General features: G+C 51.8%; 1 protein-coding gene across 5 annotated transcripts in view; it reads left to right on the top strand.

Moving 5' to 3' along the window:
- The first annotated feature begins 3,614 nt into the window (after positions 1-3,614).
- SYT7 (synaptotagmin 7) overlaps positions 3,615-26,594 on the top strand; it is a 91,139-nt gene continuing 68,159 nt past the window's right edge. Inside the window, exon 1 of one of the 5 annotated variants that reach the window (XM_072638835.1) lies at positions 3,615-4,224. In XM_072638835.1, coding sequence (XP_072494936.1) covers positions 4,191-4,224 — 34 coding nt within the window. In that variant the 5' untranslated portion in view covers positions 3,615-4,190. The remainder of the gene's footprint in view (positions 4,225-26,594) is intronic. The other 4 variants (XM_072638831.1, XM_072638832.1, XM_072638833.1 and 1 more) reach the window with 4 other exon arrangements.

Below are 26,594 nucleotides of genomic sequence, written 5' to 3'. Positions count from 1 at the left end.
AAACATTTATTAAACATTTATTCATGTGCCCACACTGTGCTAAGCCCTGAGGGTCTTGTCTGCCCACAAGGAGCTTATCATCTAGATCCTAGATCTAGATGTGGAAAGGCTTTCAGAGGTCACCTTGTCCAACCCACCCTCATTTTAAAGAGGAAAACTGAGGCCCAGAGGGATGAATCGACCTACTAGAAGAGAGGGGCAGAATCGGATACAAGTCCTCTGAATTGAGGGTCTCTTTCTTGGGATGCCCCATTCTCCATGCAGCCCTCAATAATTCTCTCTTCTCTCACCTCCTACCCCTGTCTGGAAGTCTCTTGTTGGATTTCCCCTATTCACTTACGGAGTGCTAATTTGCCTCTCAGTCTGATCATCTTTGCCATATGGTGCAATGGGTGATGTCGTGGACCAGGATTTAGGAAGTTCAGTTCATCAGGCATGCATCATGATGAAGAAGTATGGGATGAAAATGCCAGGTTAGGAGATTAGAATGGCCATTCCACCTCAGACAATGAGGAGCCCCTGGGCAAGTTACTTCACCTCTTTAGCCTCAATTTCTTCATTTGTAGAAAGGGGATAATGCTTACCTCAGAACACTGTGGCATAGTAGAAAGCCATAGACAAGTCACTCTACTATCTGGGTCTCAGTTTCCTCATCTGTAAAATGAGAAGGTTCAGCTAGATGCTTTCCAAAGTCTTTTCTAAGACAAAATCTACAATTATATGTTGGGTTGTTGTGAGGACCAAAGGAATATGTCAGACACTTTGGAAATCTTAATTATGTTATAAATAAATATGTAACTTATCACTGATCATTATTATTTATTATTATCTCATCTGTGGAAGGCCTTATACTTGGTACTGGTGATGAAAAGATAAAAAACTAGCTCAGCCTCTGTCCTCCAAATACTTGCAGTTGGGGGTTGGGGGTGGGGTACACAAATAAATATGATACAGGGTAGAATGTGATAGGGGTGAAGAGCTAGGGAAAAGTGCTATGAGAAATTTGAGGAAAGAGATATCTCTTTCACCTGGGGACCCTGACAGGGAAAGGCTTCATGAAAGCCAGAGCATCATCCATCTTGGTATCCCACCCGCTCCTTCGAGGTTGTCTGGCAAAGGACCTTGGACAGAGGCATAATCCAACAGTGCCCAGGAGTCCTTGGAGGTGCTGCCTGATGTGGCTTCCTGAGAATTTATTTTGAGAAGCAGACCTATCCCTGAAAGGGATTAGGGTTGTGTGTGTGTGTGTGTGTGTGTGTGTGTGTGTGTGTGTGTGTGTGTGTGTGTGTGTGAAATTCTTACGGTGGATTGGATGGACTGCAGATGGGTAACTAGAGACCCCAGATTAGCCCTATGTGAGCTGGGCGAGTCACATAATTTCTCTGCATAATGAAGGAGTTGTAATCAGGAACCCCTAGGGTCCCTTCCAATGCTAAAGTGATGATGATCTCATGACTTTTCAAGTGGAATGAAGAGTCTAGATGTTTGGGAACTGGGATCCCCAGTGGGGCAGATCTCCGGTCTCCCTTTCTTATTACTTCATTAGAACATTCTATCCAAGGAAGTATGTCCTTTGCGGATGCAGTCTTCCCAGAGATAGACTTGGGGAATTTCCTGGACTTCCTTATCTGTTTTTCAACCGGAAAAGCTGTGGGTGGATGTGTGTGTGTGTGTGTGTGTGTGTGTGTGTGTGTGTGTGTGTGTGTGTGTGTGTGTGTGTAGTGGGAGGTGGGAATGGAGCATGGAGAGACTGTACATGAGGGTGTGTGTATTGGGGGTGACAGAGTTGGAAGTATAGGGGTGTGTCCAACAAGAGGCTGTTTGTGTGTAGGTGCGGCTTGGGGTGGGTGGGCAATACAAAGGAAGGTGTATCCAGGAGTGGGTGGGGAAATCTTTTACTCTGAATTCCTGTCCTGGCGCCTGTAGAAAGGCTGGGAGATCTGGGAGTTGCGTATCTGTGATTTTGCTCTCATTTCCACTGTCTGGAGGTGTTGTGTATGTGGGCTAGGGGAAGAGCAATTGTATGTGTATGTGATGGGGGCGGAGGGTGGAAATTCTAGGGCTGGAAGGAGGTCTCTTTTGCCTGTGGAAGGGGCCTTTGTGCCCATCTGGAAGTAAGTCAAATGTAGAATTAGTTAATAAGCATTTGTTAAGCGCCTACTATGTGCCAGGCATTATGCCAGGTGCTAAGGATACAAAGAAAGGCAAAAAAAACCTAACAAAACCAGTGTGCCACTGTGTGTAGGTGGGCTGGTGGGTATTTCTGAGGACTTCCTAGGACCTATGAGCCCCATCCTTCCCAATAGCTGTTCTCCCCACCCCTCACCCCCGATTATCCAGACCCGTATGCTACTGGAAATGTGGGGGAAGCTGGAGAGCAAGAGGAAAGGAGGGGAGCAGAGGATGGGCTGTGTTTGGGGGATCCTCTTGTTGGACTCCCAGGGCTGTGGTTGGGGCATTTAGAGATCAGGGGCTAGGGAGAATGGAGGGAAAAGAAAGAGGGGTTTTGAATTCTAAAGACTTCAGGATTGGGAGAAAGTGAGAAGACATCTCTCTCTCTGTTTCTATGTCTCTCTGTGTCTGTGTCTCTGTCTCTGTCCTGAAGGGTAGGGGTAGGAATGTGGAGTGACATCCCTCAGCAGAAGTTCTTATTATTCAAAACTGGAAGAGGCCTTACAGACCAACTACTGATTATGTCAGGAAGTCCAATCCCTTCATTTCACAGGTGAAGGAAATGGCTTGCCCAAGGTCATGTGACTAGTAAGTGGCTGCTGAGCCTGGATTCAAATCGAAATTCTGGCTCTAAGCCTAGCTTCCTACCATTCTGCCTGACTCCCTCAGTTGGGGAAGGGGACTTTGCCTTGGCATTCTACCCCTGCCTGTTCGTAAACTCACTGATTTCAATCTGGAAGGGACCCCAGAGGCTATCAGTTCAACCCCTTTATTTTACAGACAAGGAAACTGAGGCCCAGGGAGGACCTTGCCAAGGTCACATAGGGAGTGTCTGAGGCACGGTTTGAAGCCGGGTTCTCTGGCACTAGGGTCAGCACCCTCCAGTGACCAACGGCCCTTCCACCTGGGGGTTGGGATGAGCCAGGAGACAGAGGCGACAGCGGCCTCAAAAGTTAGGAAATAGCCCCCCAGCCCGGACCAGATGTCGGGCTCCATCCTGCCACTAATCCACTCCTGGTTTCTCCGAGCACGGGGCTGGTTCTCGGGGACCGCGGCAGTGGCAAGCCTGAGCTGACGCTCTCTGCGCTGCTACTGTGTGGAAAACCTGGCCTGGATTCGTGACCGTCCCACCCCAAGGAATCAAGGGGAACCCTGGAGTGAGGCGGCTGGCCGCTCGGAGTCGGCCACCCGGTCCGCCTGAGGGGCCCCTACCCCCGGACTGTGCGGGGGGAGCAGCAGGGGGCCCCAGGCCGGTGGTGGGGAGGGGCGTAGGGGTGGAGGAATGAGATGGGGCGGGGGACTGGGGGGCGCCGGGCGGGCTGCGGGCGTTGCCCTCCGGGTGCCCAGGTCCTCTGACAGCGGGCGCGGGCTGCAGTGCCCCAGGCAGCCGGCAGCGGGCAGAGGGGAGCGCGGGCTCGGGAGCCGCGGCGAGGGCAGTGGGGGCCGGCGGCGGTGGCGGTGGTGGCCGCGGTGGTGGGACCGGGGCGCGCGCGCGCACTGCCTGCTCCCCCTCCCTGCCAGCCAGCCTGCCAGCCTGCCAGCCTGCCAGCCTGCCGTCCACACACCCCGCGCGCGCACCCGCGCGCACACACACACACACACACACACACGCGCGCACACACACGCACACACCCGCGCTCTCACTCCCCCAGCCCCACGCACGCACTGGCCCTGGGAGGCAGCGGCGGCGGCGTGCTCCGCGCTCCGTGTTCCGCGCTCGGCGCTCGGCTCTCGGTGGCCCCCGCCCACGGACGGTCCCGCCCGCCCGAGGTCAGCTCAGCGCTCAGCGGGCGGCCCCCGCCCCGCCCGGCCCGGGCTCGCCCCCAGCCCATGCCCCGCAGCAGCAGCGGCAGCGGCGGCGGGGACAGCGGGGACAGCAGAGGCAGCGGGCACAGCGAGGACAGCGGCGGCGGCGCCCCATGAGCCGGCGGAGCGCCACGGGCGAGGCAGCGAGCCGGGGCCGGGGGCTGCACTGAACCCCGGGGGGCGGGGAGGGGAAGAGCGCCCAGGACGGGACCATGTACCGGGACCCGGAGACGGCCGGCGGCCCAGGTAAGGCGGGGAGGAGAAGACGGGTGGGGACCAGGGCTGTGCCCCGCAGTAGCGGGGAGGTGGCGCGAGGGTGCCGGCGTTTGCGGAGGTGGGGGGGCGGCTTGCGGAGCTCCCGCTCCACCTTTCTCCTGCTCCCCTCTCTTCCCTTTCCGTGCGCCCCTGGCTCCCCTTTACGCGCCACCTTTCTACCCTTCCCGCGTCCCACTGGTGCCCACTTGGAGGGCTCAGATCTCAGCCGTCTCTCTCCGTGCCCGCCTGTTCGGCCACCGTGTCCCGAGCCAGCGCCTCGCGGGCTCCAGCTCCTTGGGCTCCTGCGGGCTAACCAGGAGCTGGGTGTCCTGCTGGGACTTGATTCCATGAGGATTATTCTTTGGGAGGGAGGCTGCCCCAGCCTTCAGAGGGACGTGGGAGCTAGAGGTGGACACTTGGCCAGAGTAGCCCTGACCCCGGTTTTACCCCTCATTCCCCTCTTCACTCTCTTTTCCTACCTGCCCCCCCGCCAAAGATTACTGGTAGTCTCGCTACCCCATGCCAGCCTCGCGGTCCTCGCGGTCTCCCGAAAGGACCTCCCTGCTAGTGGGCCAAGGACGGCGTGTGTGACACTGTACCTTCTCGAGACCAGGGGCTCCCCTCAGTGGCACTCAACTCCCTGATGGGAAACTGCCCGCAGCTGGCACCAGCAGCCAGCCACCGGGCCGGTGGTAGGGGAAAGAAAGGGTGTCTGTGAGAGAGCAGAGGGAACTGGCTTTTGTATCACAACCAGGGGGGTTGTGCTGTGAATTTTTGTGAGTATGTGGGGGAGGGGGAGAGGTAATGGGAAAGGGTCTTTCCAGAAGGATGATGTGGGGAGAGCTGCTAGGGCCAGTGCCCTGGGCGGCTGGTGAGGGTACTGGGGTGAGCTGAGATAGTGCCAGGTCTAATAACAATGACTGGAGCTTTATGGAGATTAGCTTTTGATCCTTATCAAAGAAATATCCTTCTGGCCTTTTGCCAGTCTGGGAGTGAGAGCCTCACTACACTTGTGTTTCTGGGGTGTGTGTGTGTGTGTGTGTGTGTGTGTGTGTGTGTGTGTGTGTGTGTGTTGGGGAGGGACATTCTCACTGCCTGTTCATTGCCCCATAAGAACCTTCTCATCCCCTACCTAGCTGGCATCCTAGCAGCAGAGAAAGCTCATCTATTTCTTGGCAGGGCTGGTTCCTGCTTCCCACCTGTGGCTAACATCTTGGTGCCTCTACCCCCTCCCAAGGACTGAACCCCCCTCCTGTGCAATGGCAGTTCCCCATGAGAGAATGGTCACTTCTCTTGAAGTTCCTCTAGCCCCCAGCTCTAGGCACCTTCCATCTTTTTACATTTCCTTCCAGAACTAGTGGGAGTGACTACTCCAGAGGATGAGGGGAACAGAAACTGAGACAGCATCATCCCCTGGGTCTATAGGAATCTCAAGGGGTCCCTCTTAAGTAGAGGCTGAAGGATCTCCAAGCTTCTCTCCAGTGCATCTTGGTTGGGATTTTGTGGTGGAAGGGGAACAGTGCCTTGCTGTGTCTGTCATCTCTAGCCTCCTTTCGTGTGCCCTCATCCCAGCAGAAGCCTCATCCCACATCCCAGAGCAGGATGGGAGGAGATAGCTGTGTGGCAAGCCCACCCTTCCCTCAATCCCAGCAAAGGGGACAGGATCCCTATTTGGATAGAAAGCCTCTCCCCCCAAGATGTAGTTCACTTGGTTCTGAGACTACCTATGTGTCTCAGGGAGAGGGAAAACAGATCCACTAGAAGAGAACTGACCTTCTTGCACCTCAGGAGGAGCACAGAGGTGCCCTTGCCCCTCCTCCACCTGTTTGTGCCCAGGCATCTCCTCTCCTGGTGCCTACCACTGTGCTCACTGGGAGCCCAGACTGAAGTGAAGGAAGCCCCTGAAGTATGACAGTAAGGCTCCCACCCCCTTGTTCCCCCTGGTGGCTTCCTTGGTGCACTTCTGTCCTCTCTGTCCTGGCATCATGTCTTGCCCAGATCTCCCAGACCCTCCGGGTAGTTGTGGCAGTTGCTCCGATCTGAACCTGCCTGCCTGGTGGGCAGAGAATGAGATGGGGTTGGGGAGCAATGTTTCCTCCCCCACCCAGGGAATTGGACTGACCTTATGATGTGGGACCCTGACTTGCACATTGGAGCAGGATGGAGGCATTTCTGACTGGACCTCTGAGATTGCTCACTGGCTCTCACCCCCTTCCAGACCAGTCCTAGCTCTGTTGTAGACTCACTCTCCCCCTTGGCACAAATCATTGCCACTCTGCAGAATGGCTGAGCTATCCTTTCTCTGTCTCCCTCCTTGCCCTCCTAACACCCCTCACCTAAAGGCCCCTTCTAATCTTGGTTCTCAGACCCCTAGTCTGCCCCCAGCAAGGGCATCGTGCATGAAGGATACCTGCAGGCTCATCCTCCATGTGACTGGGCCCCATGCCCACCCGGTCCTCCTTGGGGACCTGTGGCTACACTCCTTCTCCCCGTCTGGGAGCATCGGTAACTTCTCCATCTCAATCTACCAGTTTTATTTTGGTTCATCTTTGGAATCAAATGCCCCAGAACCACAGCCTGGGAGGGAGCCAGTCACCCTCTGGCCAGGGACACATAGGGAACGGGCTGAGCTCCTGCCCCATAGTGGTCCCCCCTATTCTCCTCAAGGGCCCCACAGCAGGCAGGGCCTAAAGTGTCAAGGAGGGAACCTCAGACCTGGCTCAGGCATAAGAAAACAGATCCAGCAGCAGCTGAGGAAAACTAGGCCTAGAAAAGAGGCCCTGCCTCAGCCATGGGTCCTAGGATGAAGGTGTAGAGCAAGGACCTCTGGGGAAAAGCCACCTTCACCAACCTTAACCTGGCCTCCTAAACAATACCCTCTGCCCTCCCAATTTCTCATGTTCTCTCTTCTCTGGCATGGAGCCATCTCCCCTCTTCCCACAGGTCTCCCCTTGTCCTCTGCATTCTTCCCTGACATTGCCCCTCTTCTTTCCTAAGCTTTCTCTCTGCCCTCCTTCCTCCTCGATCACTCCCCCCAGCCCTCCCTCTCTGAGGCTGGGCAGGGCCTCAGCTGGCCTGTAGGGGCCAGTGTTGCAGTGGGCAGGCTCAGGCAACTTGGAGGCAGCCAGGAGAGAGGGAGAGGTGACCTTGTGGTGAGTGAATGAGCTAGGGACAGGGAGAGGAAGCCAGCCCGACAATCAGGGGACTTGGGAGACCTCTGCCTGCCCTCCTGGATCTCTAGCCTTGGGCTGCCTGGGATCTAGAGGCATTGACTCAGAGAATGTCAGAGCCCAGAAGCATCTTAGAACACAGAATGTTGCAGCTGGACAAGACCTTAGAACCTAGAATGGTAGAGCTAGGAGAGATCTTAGAACATATTATGAGAGCTGGGAAGAACCTTAGAACACAGAATGTCACAGCTGGACAAGACCTTAGAACCTAGAATGGCAGAGCTGGACAAGACCTTAGAACCTAGAATGGCAGAGCTGGACAGAACCTTAGAACCTAGAATGGCAGAGCTGGACAGGACCTTAGAACCTAGAATGGCAGAGTTGGACAGAACCTTAGAACACAGACCAGCAGAGCTGGACAAGACCTTAGAACCTAGAATGACAGAGCTGGACAGGACCTTAGAACCTCGAATGGTCGAGCTGGGAGGAACCTTAGAAATGAAGCACAGAAAGCTGGGAAGATCAAAGCACGTAGAATGGAGCTGGAAGGGGATACAGAATGTCCCAACTGGCAGAGATCATAGAATATAGATCAGAGAAAGTCAGGGCATCCAAGGACCTCCAATCACCTTGGTCAGTCCCTTTATTTTGCAGTTAAGGAAACTGAGGCATAGAACTGCTCGCCTCTCTGTTCACACCTTCTTAAGATGGGCACCTGAACCATTGGCTCAGGGATGCTGGTGGAGAGGGGGGAGGAGGAGGAGTGCAGTACCTGCACACATTAGTACTAGGAGGGGGCCTGGTCAGGTGTGCAGCATGTGTAGGAGAGGACTCTGCCTAAGAGGTGGAGCAGCACAGGCTAGCTAGCCAGCGGTGTGGACAGAGGGAGGTGGGCATCCCAGGGAATCCTGAGTGATAAGAGCCAAGTGGAGGCTGAGGATGAGACCCTTCCTGAGCCCCCATTACCCATCCTTTTCAGGACTTTGGCCCAGGGTTCCTCACCCCCATTTTCTATACATGCCCTCTGCACATCCTTGGGCCAAGTGATTCTGGCTCTTGGTTTAGGGTCAGGCAGTTCTCTTGAGACTGGACAGCTCCTAGAATGGTATAGAAGGAAGCCAAAGGCTCTGGGGTTGCAGACTTGGGGTTCCACTACGCTCCCTATCCTGGAGCTAGTTCCAGAGCCGTCACTGTGGAAACGGCCCCACTTGAGCTCCCTGCTCATGAGGCCCCATGGAGGCGGCCCTGGCTGGCTCAGCTGATGTTCAAGGACACTGGGAGGGGAAGGAGAGGATCTGGTGGGGTAGGGGATGGGGGTAGGGGCATCCTGATCCTGTCCCTATCAGCTCTTCCTCCATCTAGACACTGAGACAGGCTAGGGCAGAGCAAGGGAGGGTGGGGGAGGGTAGCTAAGTCAGGGAGGCAACTGGAAATCAGATGAGGTAACAAGTGAAAATATGGCCTGGAAGGGAACAGGTGGGTTATCAGGTGAGGAAACAACAGCATGCTAATATCCACCCTGCAGTGCCCCCTTCCACAGACTTGGGCATGTGTGCCCTCCAGGATGCCTAGAGGTTGCCAGGGGGCCAGGGCTGGAGGATTGGGCTGGGGAAGGGAGACACTGTTGCTAAGAGCATCATGGCAGAGTCCTGAGAGAGCTGAGGTTTGAGAGATCACCCCATGATACCCCTCTCTTCATCCCTCAATTCATCTGACCACCACCCATCTCTCTAGTCTCCCTGGGGACCCCAAATTGATCTAGAAGCTGAGATGGAATCTTCACTAACTGCCTTTCCTCGGGGGAGCAAGGCTGGAAGGAGATATACAGGCAGACCCACGAACACACACAGAAGGGGATTCAAAGATGACTGAGCAGGGGTCACCCCTTCTGGGGAGATGGCGCTGATTCCAGGGTGGGGTAAGATGTTGGCTTCCACTTCTTCTGAAATGGTGCTTGGGGGACAGGATGGTGGCAAATAATGCTGGGGAAGGTCAGGCCTCTAGTAGGCACGTCTCTGGCCTTGGACAGGTGCCCAAGCCAACACTGCCAAGGCCAGCTTATGCTAAGCCCAGGGCGGATGGTGCCAGATTCATGGGGAAAGGTCTCTGACCTGTCAAGGAGTCTGGGGGAACCTTCGTGGGTTGGGGCCAACCTCTAGCTAAGGGGTAGAAGCATCAATCTCTAATTCACCAGTGGTTAGAGTATAGTTGGCAGAAGGGATGGAACTTGGAAAGGTTTGTGCCTGGGGCCAGAGCTGGCCCTGTAACAGGGAGCTTAAAAGGAGTCTTAGGGGAGAGCCAGGGGGCCTCCCTGCATCCTGAGGCCATGGAAATATTTGTTGTGTCTGACTGTACTTGTGGAGAGGAGTTGTGATTAAGTCACAATGGAAGAAGACGTTCAGGCACTTTCACCAGAGGGCTGGCGTTGTCTCTGTCTGCCGTGTGACTGGGCCCTGGCTGTGATCAATGGGACCTGGTATCCCCTGGGGGTGGGAAATGGGTGTTCTGGAGCCAAATGCGGCTTAATGACACCACAGACTGTCACCTGCATGGGTTTGGGCCCTGAGCCTCGGTTTCCATATCTGTCAAACGGGGCTGTTGTGTATAAGCAGAAGGCTCCGGATGCATGAATGATACTGATGGCTCTGACTTGGGGAGAGGAAGGAGGTCTGGGCACTGGTGGGATGAGGGGGGCTGAGGCCGGGGCACACAGAAGTTCCCTAGAGAGGTGATGAGTGTGATCTGGGCCCCACAGAATGGAGATGTACATGTGTACATGCTCTGGAGTGGGGAGCTGCTTGTGCAGGATGGGGAGGGGTGTGTGCCCTGTGTGTGTGTGTGTGTGTGTGTGTGTGTGTGTGTGTGTGTGTGTGTGTGTGTGTGTGTGTGTGTGTGTGTGTGTGCCTGAGGAGGTGGGAGGGGGAGGTTCCAGGCTCATGCAGCAGCTGGGCCGATATAATAACTTCGCTAATCTGAGTATCCGGGCAAGCTGTAAACAGCAGTTAATGAGTTTATTTGTAGTACGTTACTTCTAGGTGTACCAGGGGAGCTGGGAGCTGTGCCCAGGAGAGCTCCCTGGGCTGGGGGAAGCAGCCCTCCCTAGGGCTCTCCCACCCTGCTGAGGCCTGGCCCTGTTGGCACGGACTCTCTCTCTCCTTGCTGCCGTTCCTTACCCTGTGGCCTTTCTCTCCAATGGACAGTGTTTTGCTTGCCTGGGTGGCTTCTGAACCCAACTCGAAGGTGGAACTTCCCACATTAGGGCCTTGCCATAGCAAAAGGCCACGTGGTATCATGGAGTTCTTGAGACTTGGGGTTCTGGGCTTGAATTCCAGGCTTCCCACTTTCTTTATCTGTAGCATGAATGTGTTCACCTTGGGGAAGTAACTTTTTTCTGGGCTCAGTTTCTCCTCCTGTCAAATGAGGGGATTGGACTAGAGGGGGTTCTAGATGGGGTTCTTCAACTGAGGTCCATGGCGAGGCAATCAAGGGGTTTGTGAACTTAGAAGGGAAAACACTATATTTATTTCAAAACAACTGGTTTCCTTGGTAATTCTAAATACTTTTTTTTTTACATTAAAAGGAGTATTCTGAGGAAGGGTCCAGAGGCTTTCCCACAGCACCAGACAGATCCATGCCACAGATAAAGCTAAGAACCCTGGGATCACGCTAATGCCTTAGGCCTCTTTCCAGTCCCCAGTCTTCTGCATTCTGGTTCTGACAATGGCTGCCAGGATGGCTTCTAGGAGCTGGCTATTCTTTCTATACTTCCTTCTCCCACCCCCTCTCCCACCCCTTCCCTGAGGGTCCTTCTGTGCCTTTGCTCACTGTCCACTGGCCTTTTGGGTAAGGCTCATAGAGACACCGTCCCCAGCAGGTCCTAAAAAGCCAGGCCCCAAACTGACAGTAGCATTAGAGAGGAGGGTAGAAAGGAGAACACGAGATTGTAGAAGTTCTGAGATGATAGACTTTCAAGTATAGAACTTAGAATGTCACAGCTGGGAGGGACCTGAGAACAGGTGATGTCAGAGCTTGGAGGGCCCTGAGAACAGGGAATGTCAGGGCTGGCAGGGGCCTTCAGACATAGAATATCCCAATGATAGAACCACAGAATTGGGGGGTTGGAAGAGCCCTCTGAGGTCATGTTGTCCCACCTGACCCTTACCACAAACTCTTCTATTATATAGTTAATATAAGTAGGCATTTAGCCTCTGCTTGAAGGCTTCCAGGGAGAACCAACCTCTTGGCCATGTGGTAGCCCATTTTCCTATTAGACAGTCCACCATTGCTGATCTGGACTCTACCACTAGGACTTGAGCCTGTTGCTCCTGGAATCATCCTTCGGGGCCAAGCAGGACAAGTGGGACCCCCCTTTCAGAGGCTTGGCTGTTGCTGTGTTCTCTGCCCCCCCAACCATCCCAAGTCCTTTTAACTGATCATCATATGGCTTGGAGAGAGAGAGAGAGAGAGAGAGAGAGAGAGAGAGAGAGAGAGAGAGGAGGAAGAGGGAGAGAGAAAGAGGGAGGGAGGGAGGGAGGGAGAGTGCTAATGTAAATGACAGGGGCAAGAATTTCTGGCTCAGCTAAAAAGCCGGGGAGGAAGATGGTTGTATCCTTTGAGCTGCAGCTCTAGACCCTGCTCCTGTCCTGGGTGTTATGCCCACATTGGTGGATCTGAAAGATCCCTTAACCTGTACACCGCTGATGCTGGCAGGGGCTTTGCAGGGTCATTTTATAGGTAAGGAGATGATGGCCCAGATTGGGGCAGTGACTTGCCCAGAGTCAGGAGAACAGTTTAGCAACAGCAGAGTTCAGCTTCCAATCCACAGCCACCGTCCCATGCTTCTCCGCCCTAAGAAATCATCGTGGCCTAGAGATTCCCCCTATTTCCCAGAAGAGGAGCTGGAGGAGCAGAGACCTTCAGTGACTCATCCACAGTCCTATGGGTGGTAAATGGCAAAGCTGGTCCAGAAACCTTGGTTTTGCCAGTCACCAGCTGCAGGACATTGGGCCACACTGTCCCTCTGAGCATCTGTGCCCATGTCTGTATCACAAGTGGCTTGACCTAGATTGTCCTGAAGGTCATTCCCAAAATCTAAGATGCTCTGGCCAGGCTGAGATGAAAATAGATGAGGAGAGAAGGGAATTCTAGAGGCAATCCACCTGGAAGAATGAATATTTGATGGGATGGTCCAGAACACGGAGAATCATGGAATGATGGACTGGGATGGTGATCTAGAACTCTCTTGAAGTGTAGAACATTCTCTACCATGGGATAGAGGTTATTGTTCTAGGACACTCTATAGGCTAAGGGTTCTGGGTCACAAAGGTACTGATTCTGGGGAAGGATATAGAGGGCATCTAGAGGACTGGGGGGAAGGAGAGAAGGTCTATCAGTGGGGGAAGGCCCCCGTCAGCCTCTGAAGGAAGTGGTTGGAGGAGTTGGGGTGGCACCAAAGGGAGAGCTCAAGGGGGGAAGCAGAGAAGAGAGCTGTGTGGCTAATGTGTCCAATTAAATTACTTTAAACCCTGCCGCGGCAGCTGCTCCCGGCGGGGCCCTGAGTACAAATTGGATCGGTCTCATTACCGCAGGTCGGTGGAAGCTGGGCGGGGGTTGGGGGGATGGATGGCCATCATTCAAGCCAGGTCTTCTCCTGCCACTCAAACCTCTGTTCCCAGTACTTGGACTCTTAATGTCCACCTCCACCTCTGCCAGGGACCTTGGGGTCCCTTCCTCAATGCTCCCTGCCCCTTCATCAGCTCCTTGCTGGACAGATCATGGCTTAGGAGGATTTCCTTCTATGGCCTTCCTCATGTTAGACTCTAGCAGCCTATGCAGTAAGACAGAGAGGATTATTATATATTAAGCCTCTTTCCTGGTTGTCCCTCTCAGCTGTGGATGGGAGGACCTGTATTCTGAGAAGAATCCAGCCTAGACCCAATCTCTACCTCCACCTCCACCTCCACCTTGACATAATTCCCTGATCCCCATTCTAAGGTTCTTACTACCAGCCAACATCCAGTTTAGCAAAGTGAGGGGACCTGTCCCTCAATGCAGCCACTTCTGGGGGAGATCTAGTTATTGCCCACCAGCTAAAGAACCAACTTCTAAGACCAGGCCCCTGGGCCTGGTAGCCAGTTAGGGTTTGACCTTGACATAGGATTTCTCTTTGCCCAATCCCCCAGGCTTATGGCTATACCCCCTCCATATGATATCCATAGAGATGTCCTGTCTTTGCCAGTGGTGCCCACCTTGGCCTTCATCATAACCATCAAGTGCTGAGCACTGCTAGGGAACATGGAGACCTGCTGGAGTAGAAGATGCTTTGACTCAGGTGAAAACCATGGGAAGTAAGAAGCCCCTCTCCCCATAATAGAGGGCTTCAAGCAGAAACTGAAAGAAAAACATTTACTAAATACTTGCTGTATGCCAGGCACTTAGCACATATGTTGTAGTGGGGATTGATAACTGCATTTCAGTATAATTGGTTTCTTTTTTTGTAATCTTATGCATTTTAAAATGTTATTTTGCGTAGGGGTCTATAGCTCCACCAGACCATCCAAGGGATCTATGACCAAAAACAGTTGAGGCCTGCCATCAGAAAGACCTGAGGTCGAATCCAACTTCTAGCTCTGAGATCCTGGACAAGTCACGTTAACTTCTGTTTGCCTCAATTTCCTTGATTATAAAATGTGGATTACCCTGGCACCTACTCACAAGGTTGTTGAGAGGTCCAAATGAACACTTGACATAGTGCTGGGTATGTAGTAAGCTCTCTATATATTCTTATTCCCTTCCCCTTCACAGCTCGGGAATGCTTCCATTCTGTAACTTAGTTTCAAGGCTTTGTGATACCAAAAGGCTTGTTTACATTGTTTTTGACTATGCGACTTTGGACTAGTTCTATCCCTTCAGTTTCCTCATTTCTTAGGTCTTGCTCTGTTCAAAGTGTATGATGCCATGAGCCCTTGGCTCTGTGGGCTGGATGTGGGCCGTCCTCTCAAAGAGCTTCCAATTTAGAACCATAGATTTTAGGTCTATGAGGTGACTCATCTGCCACGCCTCCTCGAACTTCAGGAAGGCTTCCCTGATATCCCCAGCTGAAAGTGACCTCTCCCTCAATCTGATTTCATGGCACTTTGTATCACTCATGCAGTTTTTCTAAGCTGACTTTTTGTACATGCCTTCCTACTAGACTGGGAGCTTCTTGGGGACAAGGACTATGGATTGTGGTTTTTAAGTTTATCTTTGTATCTACCAGAGGTTGTCTCACAGATGTGAGAAGGGGTCATAGATTTAAAGTTGAAAAGGATCTTAGAGGTTATCTAGACCAATCCCCTTATTTTATAGATGAAGAAACTGAGGCCCGTGGCTAGTAAATGTCCAAGAAGGGATTAGAACCTGTTTCCTTTGACTCCAGAGCCAGACCTTTACTAAATAAATACTTGTAGAAAGAATGAGTCATATGATCCAACCTTCCCATTCAATAAAGGAGGAAGAACAGGTTCTGAGATGAAGACTGACTTAGCCAAGGTCATAGAGCCAGTGTATGGCCCAGCCAGTATCAGGACCCTGGTCATCTGTTTCCAATCTCCGGGTCGTTTCCACTCTAGGGAGCAGCTATCTACCAGGGAGACTAACTGGGTCTGAGCCAAGTTCCCACAGGACCATATAGATTCCAGCAATGCGCAGAGCCCCTTGCTCCCCAGCCTGTGATTGTAAGGGTGCTTTGCAACGGGTGGGTCCAGGCTAAGCAGGGGAGGCTTCTTGGATGTAGAGTTTGAGCCAAGCTGAATGTGGAATGGCCAATCAGAGTGGGGCAGGCAGTTCCAGGAATGAGGTCTTGATTTGGCAGAGGGGGTGGTGCCCCCAGGGCACAGAGCCAGGCTGGGCACATCCTTCTCTTAAAAGAGCATCATTTCCATGTTCCTGGCAGGAATACTATGAGGCTGTCATGCCCCAGAGGCTCTAGATTGGGCCCATGAGCAGCAGACCAGAACCTTCAGGGTGCCACATGGCATGTCCCTTGGCTGCTAAGGCTGAGCTTGAGTACCCATGAATGCCAGGCTTGTCTCCAGGGTAACTAAGCATGCCACCCCCTTCTCTGTGCCCACAGCCTCTGGCACAAGGACCAGTTTTCACAACTGGGCCGAAAAGATCTTCCCACCTTTTCCCAGAGTCACCCAAGGCCTGCCCCCCCAACCTCTGGAATGCACATATGTGTACTGGAATTTGGGGATGGAGGTACATGGGACATGTCCTCCCAAACAAGGAAGAATGTGACTGTCTGGTACTTAGCAAAGAGCCTGGTGCACAGTGGATACTTGGTCAGTGTTGAATGGATTGAATTGTCTGAGCCTCCCATGCAAGACAGAAACTCTGACCCCTCTTCCCTAGGAGAGCTTGTGGGGTTTCATATACCTTCAGGGACACCATCTACAGGCAAGGGTCCAAGGGCCTGATGCCAAGACAAGATGTGCATCCCTGCCCAGGGAAGCAGAACACAGGGGATCGCATCCTAAAGGAGAAAGGCAGCATGGAGTCAAGAGGAGAAAAGCCTTGAATGGCACTCAGGAGACCTGAGTTCAAGTTTCATCCCTGTCACTAACTAGCCATGTGACTTTGGGCAAGTGACTGTATTTTCTCTGCCTCACTTTTCCTTCTTCATAACAGCAAAGGGTCTCTAAGGTCCCTTCCCACCTTGGCAGGCATGGTACCAAGGAAAGAGCATCAGATTGAGACCAGGGTTGTTTGGTTCTACTACTCACTACCTGTGGACTTTCAGGAAGTCACTTGTCAGCTCTGGGTCTCAGTTTCCTGGTCTGTAAAAAGAGAAGGCATGTGCCTTCTTGGGTGTGCCTGCCAAGGGTTCTTGCACATATGGTCCTAGGTTCTGAGATCCTCCCTATTGTCCTACTTTATTTTCTAAGGGCCCTCCCAGAGCTAACTCTGTGCTCCTAAGATCATTTTCACCTGTTTTGCTGCTAAGGATTAGGGGATCTTGACATCTGACGCAGCTGGAACCTCTAGATTGTCTCTCCAGTTAGAATGTGAGCTGCTTGGGAGTTAGGACCATCTTTCTTTTCTATTTCTATCTCCAGCTCTTGGCACAGGACTCTGCACATAGTAAGCACTTAATAAAAGCTTTTTCATTCATCCATCCATCCATTCATCCATCCTTTGATAAAGGAAGGAAAACAGTCTCAGGGTTATAGGGCTAGTAACTGGCAGCACCAGGGCCAGGACCCTGGTCGTCTATCTCTGATCCCAGGGTCCTTTCCATGACGAGGAACTAGCTTCTAAAGGGGAGGCAAGCATTCATTCCTTCATTCATTCCAATCTTCTGTACCCCAAGGCCCCCTCCCCCCAGCTCTGACATCCCATGCTCCAAGGCCCCTCCCAGCTCTGACATTCTGAATCCCCACATTTTACTGTTCCTACTTCCATGTTCTGTGTTTCTTGGATGGGTGCCTCCATGGTTGGGAGAGGAGCAATATCCCTCCAGGGATTTTCTCTAATTCGAAACCCTGGGGCCTCAGAAATGTGGGTGAGTGTTCCTCCTGCTGCTTCGCCACTGCCATCTCAGAACCAGTCATTCCATCTTGACCCATGTGGCTGTGCAGGTGCTGACCCTCCTGTTGGCTGGCCCTCAGTAAAGGGCTGAGGGACACCCCTGATCCAACCCTTCTGGAGGGGTGGGGGGCTGCGAGGCCTGACCCCTGGAGGTTTCAGGGCAGGAAGGTATAAGGTTGCCCCGTTACCCTAAGCCCTCCCTGAGATGATGAGTACCCCAAAGTCGAGCTCTGTTCTGTATCTCTGCTGTCTGATGGCCCAGGCTCATTGGGCCCTCTCTCCCTGCTCCAGAGCATTGAACATCCCTGGAGGAGTAGTGACCAGAATGCCTCAGTTTCCCTCTTTCTGGGCATAGGCTTCTCACCAGAATGAGGAGGCTTGGCATGGAAGAAATCTCGCTGTGGCATTATAGCATTGCCTCACTTCCGCCACCCTCCTCAATACTCCAGGCCTTGAGAATAAACCGTGTGTGGCCCCCATAGGCCCCTATCCCTTCTCCCCCCTCCTCCCAGCCCTCTCCTGACTGGAGAAGTGCGAAGGGAGTGATTTCACAGCCTGTCAGCTGAGGCCTAAAAATACCCCAAGCTCCCAAGCTGCTTGGGCAGAGAGGAGGAGAGAACAGGGGGACAGGGGAGGGGTGGGGTGGGATGGGTGGCAGGAGGGAGGGAGGAAAGGCCCTGACCGAAGGAGTGCTGTCCCACCGCCCCACCTCTGCCCTCCCTCTCTGGCACCTTCTGGCCCCAAAGCTCCCCCTGTCTCCTTAGGCTCTGCTCTGAGACTCTAGCTGGCAAGTGGGTCACCCTGGCCCTCTGTTCACCCCCTCTGGTCCCAGACTTGGCTCCTAAGAACAGCCTGGCGAGGAACTTCCCAAACACTGGACCCCCAGGTGGGCCAGCCTTTAATTCCCTGCCTAGGCGGAGGGGGCCTGGACATGTGTTTGGTATACCTGTTGACATGTGTAGGCATGGATGTGGGAATATGCTCACGGCAGCCTCTGAGCTTCTGATCCTCCATCCTTGGCATCCCTCCAGCCCCTGGAACTGGCATGAACTCATAGATCATCGGCTTTCAAGCTGGAAGAGCTAGTTAGAAGATCGGAGGGTTAGTGCCAGAGGCACCTCAGTGGCTACCTAGTAAGGCCTGGAGAAGGGAACTGACTCTCATGAATTTAGGTGGAGTAGTGGATAGAGAGCTGCACTCGGTATCCAGAAGGCCTGGGTTCAAATGCTTCTCCAGGTATTTATTAGCCTTGTGACTCTGGGCAGATCTCCTGGCTTAACTTCTCATCCTGTTTCTTTATCTGGAACGTGGGAGTGACAGTAGCACCTGCTCCAAAGGGATGCTGTAAGATCAGATGAGATACTGTGTATAAAGTGCTCTGTCAAGGTCTTCTGCTGTCACCAATTATTATTTTTGAAGGTCGTATTAGTAGTCTGTGGCAGAGGTGGGATCTGAACTCATATCCTGAAACTCCTTCCTAGAGCAGTGCCTACATTTTACCAATGGGGAAACAGGGTTTTAGAGATGTGAAGCAATATATTCAAGGCCTCTTAGGTTGGATTTGAACTCAGATGTTCTTCCTTCAAATCCAGGGCTCTTTCTGATCTCCCATGCCAGCTTGGCACCTGGCCTCATGGGGCTGTGTATGCCCAGGGAGGGTACAGGAAGCTGAGTGGTGATCTGCTTAAACTTCCTGTCCAGAAATAGGAAGACAAAGAAGAACAGGACTCCTGTAAGAAGAGAGGGGCAAAGGAGTAACAGGGACCCAGTCTTGCACCAGGGACAGGCTGGGAGGGAGGTGACAGTCAGTGAGCAGCCCCATGCATCATCCATCAGTTAAGCAACCTTCACTAAGGGCTTGCTATGGGTCAGGTACGATACTGGGCACCAGGTATACAAAGACAAAAGTGAAATGATCCCTGCCCTCAAAAAGCTTGCCCAGGAGAGGACATGTGTTTTTAGATTTTCTCACTCCCCTGTGCAGACGTGTCAATGGGAATATGAATGAACATATCCCCTCCAGTGGGTAGAAACACAGATACTGGCCCACCTGGCACATTTGGGCATAAGAACACACTTGGAAGCATTATAATTCCCATTTCTCGGGTGTTTTTAAAGTTGATAAAGCATTTCCGTAGCAATAATCCTGGCTTAAACATTCCTGTTTAACAAAGTTACAGATATAATAATTTGCATGGAAGGAGAATGAGGCACAAGAATTTTCATAAGATTCCATATCTACAGCTGAGAGAGTCACATAGTCCAATCCTCTTATTTTACAGATAAGGAAACTGAGGCTCAGAGAGGTTAAGGGACTTGCCCAAGGTAGGAGGCAAGATTTGAATCCAGCTTCTCTGCCCCTGGAGCTGGTGATCTTTCTGCTGAATGACAATTGAAAGCCCTCACTTCTGACTCAGGGTTTAATGTTGTTTCCATTATGGCGCCACCCCTCTACTCTCCACCCATTTCCCATGGACAGAAACATGGGGGCACATGACTGTGAATGTATGTGAACACACGTGGGATCCTGAGTGAGCATGGGAACCCCTATATTAACATGGCTCAGTGATGCTGGACCTCTATGCTCAGGGGGAAGGGGATGCTCTTGGAGTGGGATGCCATCTTTACTTCTAGCATAGGAAATAGTAATTTAGAAGGACCAGTCAGGCCCTAGAGAGCCAAGATCGAAAGCTGAAAGGGACCTTACAGGGGATCAAGGAAGATGAGCCCAGAGAGGTCAGGTAGCTTTTTCCAAGTAACACAGGGAGTAAGTGACAGAGATGGAATTTAAAGCCAGTTCATCTGATGCTAAATCCAGGGCACTTTCCTCATCACCTCCTCTGATCCCAGAAGAAGCTGAGGTTTGGGAAGGGGGTGAGGACATGACTTGTCAAGGTTATTATGGGAGAGCCAGGACTAGAATCCATGTCTTTCAGCTCCTTGTCCAGTGAAAGAACTGCTTTTTTGTCTCTTTGTATCTCCAGTACTTAGCACAGTACCTGACAGATAGTAAATGTTTAATAAGTGCAGAGTGTCTAACTCATGGGATGGTAGGCCCTGTGATCCCCACAAGTCTCCAGCAAGTGAGGTGACATCTCCTGTGGAACCTGAAGGATCCAAAAAGCCTGACCCAGATCCTGAAGATCCTGACTTCAGGTGCAGACACAGCATCTAGGTGCTTTTCCTCAAGTTCCCCTATTCTCCTCTCCCATCCAGTGTCTCCAGGACTCTACTCTAGACCCAGAAAACCTCTGGTGACTTGGAATGCCCTCCCTCTCTCACCACTCCCAGCCTGGCCTCTTCTTGCAAGTAGATTTCTGTTCAGGCATGGTGTCCAACGGAGCAACAGTGAATACCCCACCCCCATCTTCTTTGCTTTATTCATCCCCAATACCCAGTTGACATTGGCTTCATTACCAGCTCAACCCTGGCTCCCCAAAGGTAGGGAGGCCCCAGGCTCAGGGCCCTCATGAAGCTCACTAGTGTTCCAGGCAAGGAGGGGATGGGAAACAAGAGCATCCGGCTCAGGGGAGTGCTAGGTCCGTTTGTCCTGTTTCCAGACAAGATGTTGTAGCCGAGGCCTTCGATGCTCTGCTCAAGGACCTGGTCTTTGGGGCTTGGAGACATGCCTGCACTGCTTGGGGAATGGAGGCAGGTGGATTGCAGAACTGACCAGTTCACAAGCATCTACCTTTGTGCCAGACAGTGTGTTAACTGCTGAGGATACAGAGAGGCAAAAAAGCCCTTGCCCTCAGTGAGGTCCTGTTCTAATGAAGGAGACTCATCAATAACTAGGCATAAGCCATACCTGGCACACATTAGGTGGGGGTGGCCTCAGAGAGGAGGGCTGGGAGTGCGGAAGGACCATCTCCTGCAGAAGGGAGGGAGATGAGGGGGGAGGACATTGAAGGCCAGCATAGTGCCAGTTCCCCTTTCCAAGGTTATAAGTGCTGCCAGGACCTAAGTGGAGGGCTTGAGAGACCCTGGCTCCCCTGTCCTTGCCCAGGTGAATAGCAGAGGTAGCAAGGCCTAATCCAGCCAGTTTGGTTCAGTTTCTTATCCACTTCAGGCCAGGAGCTGGAGGCAGCTTGGCCGCCTGCCCTCTGCACCTCATCATGGCAGCTCTCAACCTGTGGCCCTGACTGGAGGCCTGGCTGACTGGGCACTGACATTAGGGGAGGCTCAAGGACGTTAACTTGAAGTGGGGGGGATGACGTGGACAGAGGCCTTCTCTCGGCATGGGCCAGGCTGTGGGAAGCTGCCACTCCAGCCTCCCTCCCTCCTCCTCCCTTCTCCTGGGGATTTTCCTTGCACAATTTCCTCCTTCCGCTCATTCTGTCTCTATCTCCTCTCTGTCCTTCCTCCCCTCTCCTTTCCTCCTCTCCCTTCTCCCTCTCCCTCTCTCTCTATCTCCCTATTAACTCCTCCTGGCTTCTCTCTGGATCTGGGTTCTACTCCCCTTCGGCTCTCTATCCCTATTCCTCTTCTTCATCATACTCCATTTCCTTCTGTCTTCCCATCTCCCCTCTCTTTCTCTAGGTCTTGGTAATTCTCCTTGCCTTTCTTCCACTTTCCTTCTCTTTTTCCTCTCTCTCTTGCAGGCTCATTGCCACCATCAGATTGCCTGTAGTCTGTCCCCTGCTGCTGTATTTATGTCCCCCAACCCCTCTGGCTCTGGCCCCCTGCCCACCCTCAGGATCACACCCTGGGTTGGCCTGGTTCCCAATACCCTGGGGGAGACCAGCTGTGCTGTTGGCTGTGGAGATGAACTCCTCACTCAAGGAAGGCTGGAGGAGGGGAGAAGGCCCTTGCAGAATCCAGAGGGTCTTTATGTGCTGCTGTCCCTGCTCATGATGTTGCCATCTTGTTCCTAGGGGCAGGGCCCCACCTCTCTTCCTGCTGCTGCCCAGAATACCAGTCTCCCACCCCTTCCCATCCCCCACAGCGAACCAGAAAAGGGGTCAGCCTGAGGCCCAGAGACTGGCAGCCTCTCCAGCTAATTAGCAGGAAGTAATTGCCTGGAAAAAAAATCATTTAGAATGAGACTGAGTTGGAGATGCCCAAAGAAACTCCAGGAAAGGGCACATGGGGGAGAAGGGGTCAGCTAAGGTCAGAGCCAAAATGTTCCCCCATCCTTCCCACATCTCCTGGAGGTGGGGTCCCTCTTGTTACCAGGGGCCCAGTTCTCTTGCCAGAACTCCTGCCAGGTTCTGCCACAACCCCTCTCCTAGGCGACCAAGGGTGCCCCTTCCTGACTGAGATGAGAGGCCTTGGAAGAGGAATATCTCTGTGTCTAAGAGTTTTCAGAGCCTCTTTTGAGGAGCTTGTTGGGGGGCCAGTAACTGACATCCAGCACTCCTTGCTCTCCCCAAAACAAGCATCTTAGATTTAGAGGCTCAGGGACCAAGCAGTTGCCTCTAGAATTTCCCCTCTCCCAATCACTCTCATTTATATAACAAAGTGCTCCACAGTTACTTCATTTTATCCTCCTAACAACCTTAGGAAGTAAGTGTTATTATGCCCATTTTACAGATGTGAAACTGAGACTGGCAGAGTTTAGGTGACTTGCTCAGGATCCTACAACTTCAGTTAAGAGTCAGAAGCCGGATTTGAACTTAGGTGTCCCCAATTCCAGGTCCATGTTCTATCCACTGCCCTGCCTAATCTCCTAGTCAGGGCTTCTTCTCCAGGAGACCCTGGAACTCTGATTGGGAAAATGCCTGAAGACTTCTCACAGAACCACTGGTACTTGCTCCCCAGGGATTCCCCTCCTCCCCAATTCAGTATATTGGGAGGGAGTAGATAGAGCAAGGGATGGGATTCTTTGTGGATGTTTGTGACTTTGAGTGTGTCTGTGTAGAGGAGTCAGACCTGGAGTGGGATGGGAGAGAGGATCCAGAGAGGCTTCTGATCCTCTGGGTACTTGCAAAAGTGTAACCAGGCTGGTGATGGGTGAAAGAGAGCTAGGAGTACATGTATGGAAAGGGAGGGCTGATTTTGTGTCTGCGGTGGTTGGCGACTCTAAGAAGGAGGAAGCCAGGTTTGTGGCCAAGAGAATTCCTCCTCTTTGCCATCACCTCCCCTTCTCCTTTCCCTTATCTGGCTTTTACCTCTTCCTTCTCCTCCTTTCCTTCCTCCTTTCCCTCCTCCCTTTCCCTTCTTCTGCTTCCTTCTCCTCCTCCTCTCCTTTCCCTCCTCCTTTTCCCCTTTTCCTCTTCCTCCTCCCATCCTCCCTTCCTTCATTTTCTTTCTTGTCCCCTTTTTTGTTTTCCCTTTCATCTTTTTCCCTTGCCTCCCTTCTTTTCTTCTTTCTCTTTTCCCTTCTTACTTCTCCTCCTCCTCCTCATCTCTTCTCTTCCTCTTTCTTGTCTCCCCTTTTTTCTTCTCTTCCCCTTCCTCCTGTCCTTTCTCCTCTTCCCTCCCTTCTTCTTTCTTCTCCCTCTCTCTGCCTCCTTTCCTCTTTCTTTCTTTTTGCTGCTCCCCCTTTCTCTTCCCCTTTCCTGGGGTGGGGCTGGGGCTCAGCCTAGCCTGACAGTTACAGCTTGATTCCCGAAGGTGGAGGATCGAGGGAGCGAGGCTGGGCTGGGCTGGCTCAGTTCCTTGCTGTGGCTGCTCTGGGCTGCTAAGAGGAGAGATGCTTCGAGATTGGCGGGCAGGCCAGATGGCTAGCTGGGGCAATCTGGGCGGAGCGAGGGATGTCTGCTCCTCCTGCTCCTACCCTCCCTCTTGGGACTGCACCCAGGAGAGGGAAGCTCAGGGTTAGGGGTGGGAGCTGCTGTTGGGGCTGGTGCCTTTGTCCTTAGCTCCACTCTCCCGTTACCTTTCACTGGGGTCTGAGGATGTGGGAGCCTGGGGAGCTTGTGGGGTGGGCGTGGTGAAAGGGTTGTCAGGGAGCTGCCTCTTACCTCTTCACCCTCCCAGAGGCCTGCAGGGCTAGTCATATCACCAGCATCTAGCACAATTCCTAGCAGATGCGAAATAAACACTTGATGATGGATGGATGGATGGATGGATGGATGGATGGATGGATGGATGGATGGATGGATGGATTGACCTGCTTCTCCCATCCCAAAGTGTGGATCCAGCACCAGCCACTGGAAGACAGGGTTTCAGGCTCCTTTGGCTGCCCAGTATGAAAAGGGTCTGAATTCCCTGGAATGTTAGAGTCAAGAGAATTCTTACAGGCCCCAAGAGCCCTCATTTCTCTAAAGCATTAGAGTTTGCAAAGAACTTTCTTCATAGCAATTCCCATTGACAGATGGGTAAACTGAACTATCAGAGAGGGGAAATGACTTGCTTAGGGCCAAATAGTTTGTGAGGATGAGATCCATTCCAGCTCCTACTTCTGGCTATCAGAAGGGCACAAATGGCCCATCTATTGGAATTTGAAGGGGCTTCTCCTACATAAAGCCCTTCTTGATACCTACACACACACACACACACACACACACACACACTTCTCAGTTCCTATTGCTCTCCCTTTCTCATAGAACCAGGTATTTATTTTTGCATCTATTTTAGTATTTACTATTTGGGGCCCATGTTGTTGTGGCCAAGAAGACTATAAGCTACTTGAGGGCAGGAGCTGTTCCCCCCTTTTTATTTGCCTCCCCATGGCCTAGGACAGCACCTGGCACATAGGCCAAGTTTGATAAATGTTTCCTTACTTGAACTGAGCCAGGATGCAGATGACTTGAAGAGAAGTACTCTCCCCTGAGAACCAACTCCCAGCATTCCATTCAATTTCAGAGATGTTGATAAACACCTACTATGTGGAGAGTCTTATGTGCAGTGTATAAAATAGCAGAGTCCCTGCCTTCATCGGCTTTATAGTCTGTGGAGGGGAACAGATTCCTCCCTGTCCAATATCCATAAAAAGCATGAATTTGTCCTACAACATGCTGACAAGTGTGTCTTTAGCCTTTATCAACCTGTTCAGAAGAGAGGCACTTATTAGTTTCCTCCTCTACAAAATGAGGGTGACCTAAACGATCTCTAAGGCCCCTTCCTCCTCTGAACCTCCAGGGGCTGTCAGTTATATTCATTAATAGGTCTAATTGTTAGAATGTAGTTCATTTGAGTTGAACTTGCCACCCTGTCCGTCCCTCTTGTTAGTTATAAGATTTGGGTTCAAATCCTACCTTAGACAGTTCTTACCTGTGTGACCCTGAGCAAATGACTTAACTTCTCTGGACCTCAGTTTCCTGACCTGTAAAATCAAGAGAGTGGCCTTGATGACCTCAAAGATCTCTCCCAGGTCTAAATAAACAATCATTTGGTTTTCAATTGAGACAAGTGCTTAGAGGCCAGTTCTTAGAGATCAGTTCTTTTTCTACACATGAAGAAACTGAGACACCAAGAAGTTAAACTGATTATTTAAGACCACAAAATTAGTAAAGATTGAAGCTAGAATGTAAACCTGAGTCCTCCTCCTACCTGCTAGAGGAAGGGGATAAGGTGTTTGAAATTTGGTAAAAATCAGTGGATAGGCCTTGGAGGAACTGTGAAACTCTTTCTTGTCCTGAGTCTTAAGCATTTAGGTAATATCCATTCTCTGGAATCTATTGGGTAGGTCTCCAAGTTGGTGCCCAGATACTCACTGGAACCCTATTAAAAGGTTGGTTGACACTAATATAACTCAAGAGGCTGAGTGGCCAAAATCTCATAGGTCAACTTTTAAAAGGGACCTACATCTGGAAAGATCAAAAAGGGAGTGGATTTGGGGACATATTTGCTACTGTGCCAATCCCTGTACTTTTCCCAGGAAGGACCTGTTGGAGAAATAGTAATAATACTGTCTACTTACCCTACAAGGTTGTCATAGTAAAGTATTTTGCAGACCTTAAAGCTCTATAGAAATTTGAGCTGCAATGTTGGTAATGATGATAATATGTTGGAGGAAGAAGGAACAAATTACCTCGGTTTCATCATGGAGAAAACACAAACAAACAAGAAATAACCTCTGCAGTTATTCTTAAATAGTGGCTTGAATCAACACTTATTCCTGAGTGGAAGCCACCCCGTCTGCTGAGCTCTGTTTCAGAACCATGGACAGCATTATGCAACTGGGGGAAAAAAGCGGAGATTTCAGAACCATGGAGAGCTCAGAGGCACCTGCTGTTTTGAGTACCCTCAAGTGTCCTCTAAGGGCACTGCCCTGAGAACCTCTCCGTTTCAGCAATAATGACTGTGCTCCTCCCACCCCTCATTCTCTCTGAGGCTCAAAAATCTCATGCTTCGTTACAGTCCTGGGAGCCTTTGTTCTGGAAAAGCTGATACCTCTTTCTGCCTGAGCTGCCCCACTTATGAGCTCAGACCAAAGGCCCTGGTGCCAGGGCCAAAGATCCCCAAATCATGTGATATTCAAATGCATAGTGCATCAGGTGGGAGGCCCCAAGGAGAGGCAAATGCCCTTGTCCATTAAGAGTCTGACTGTGAAGTCAACATGGGAGAATATAAAAAGTGCTCTGAGATCCTAGAATGCAAAACACCAGATAATTCAGACTATGGCTGCTTCATACCCTGTGTATTATTAATAACAATAGATGATGGTTAGAACTTGGCACAGCAATACATTATTAATAGGAGTAACTAGTGGTCAAGCCTTGTACTTAATCACAA

This window comes from Notamacropus eugenii, chromosome 2 (assembly GCF_028372415.1).
Source record: "Notamacropus eugenii isolate mMacEug1 chromosome 2, mMacEug1.pri_v2, whole genome shotgun sequence".
Lineage (NCBI taxonomy): Eukaryota > Metazoa > Chordata > Mammalia > Diprotodontia > Macropodidae > Notamacropus > Notamacropus eugenii.
The sequence above is the reverse complement of the archived record's forward strand: the minus strand, read 5'-3'. Positions and strand labels throughout refer to the sequence as shown.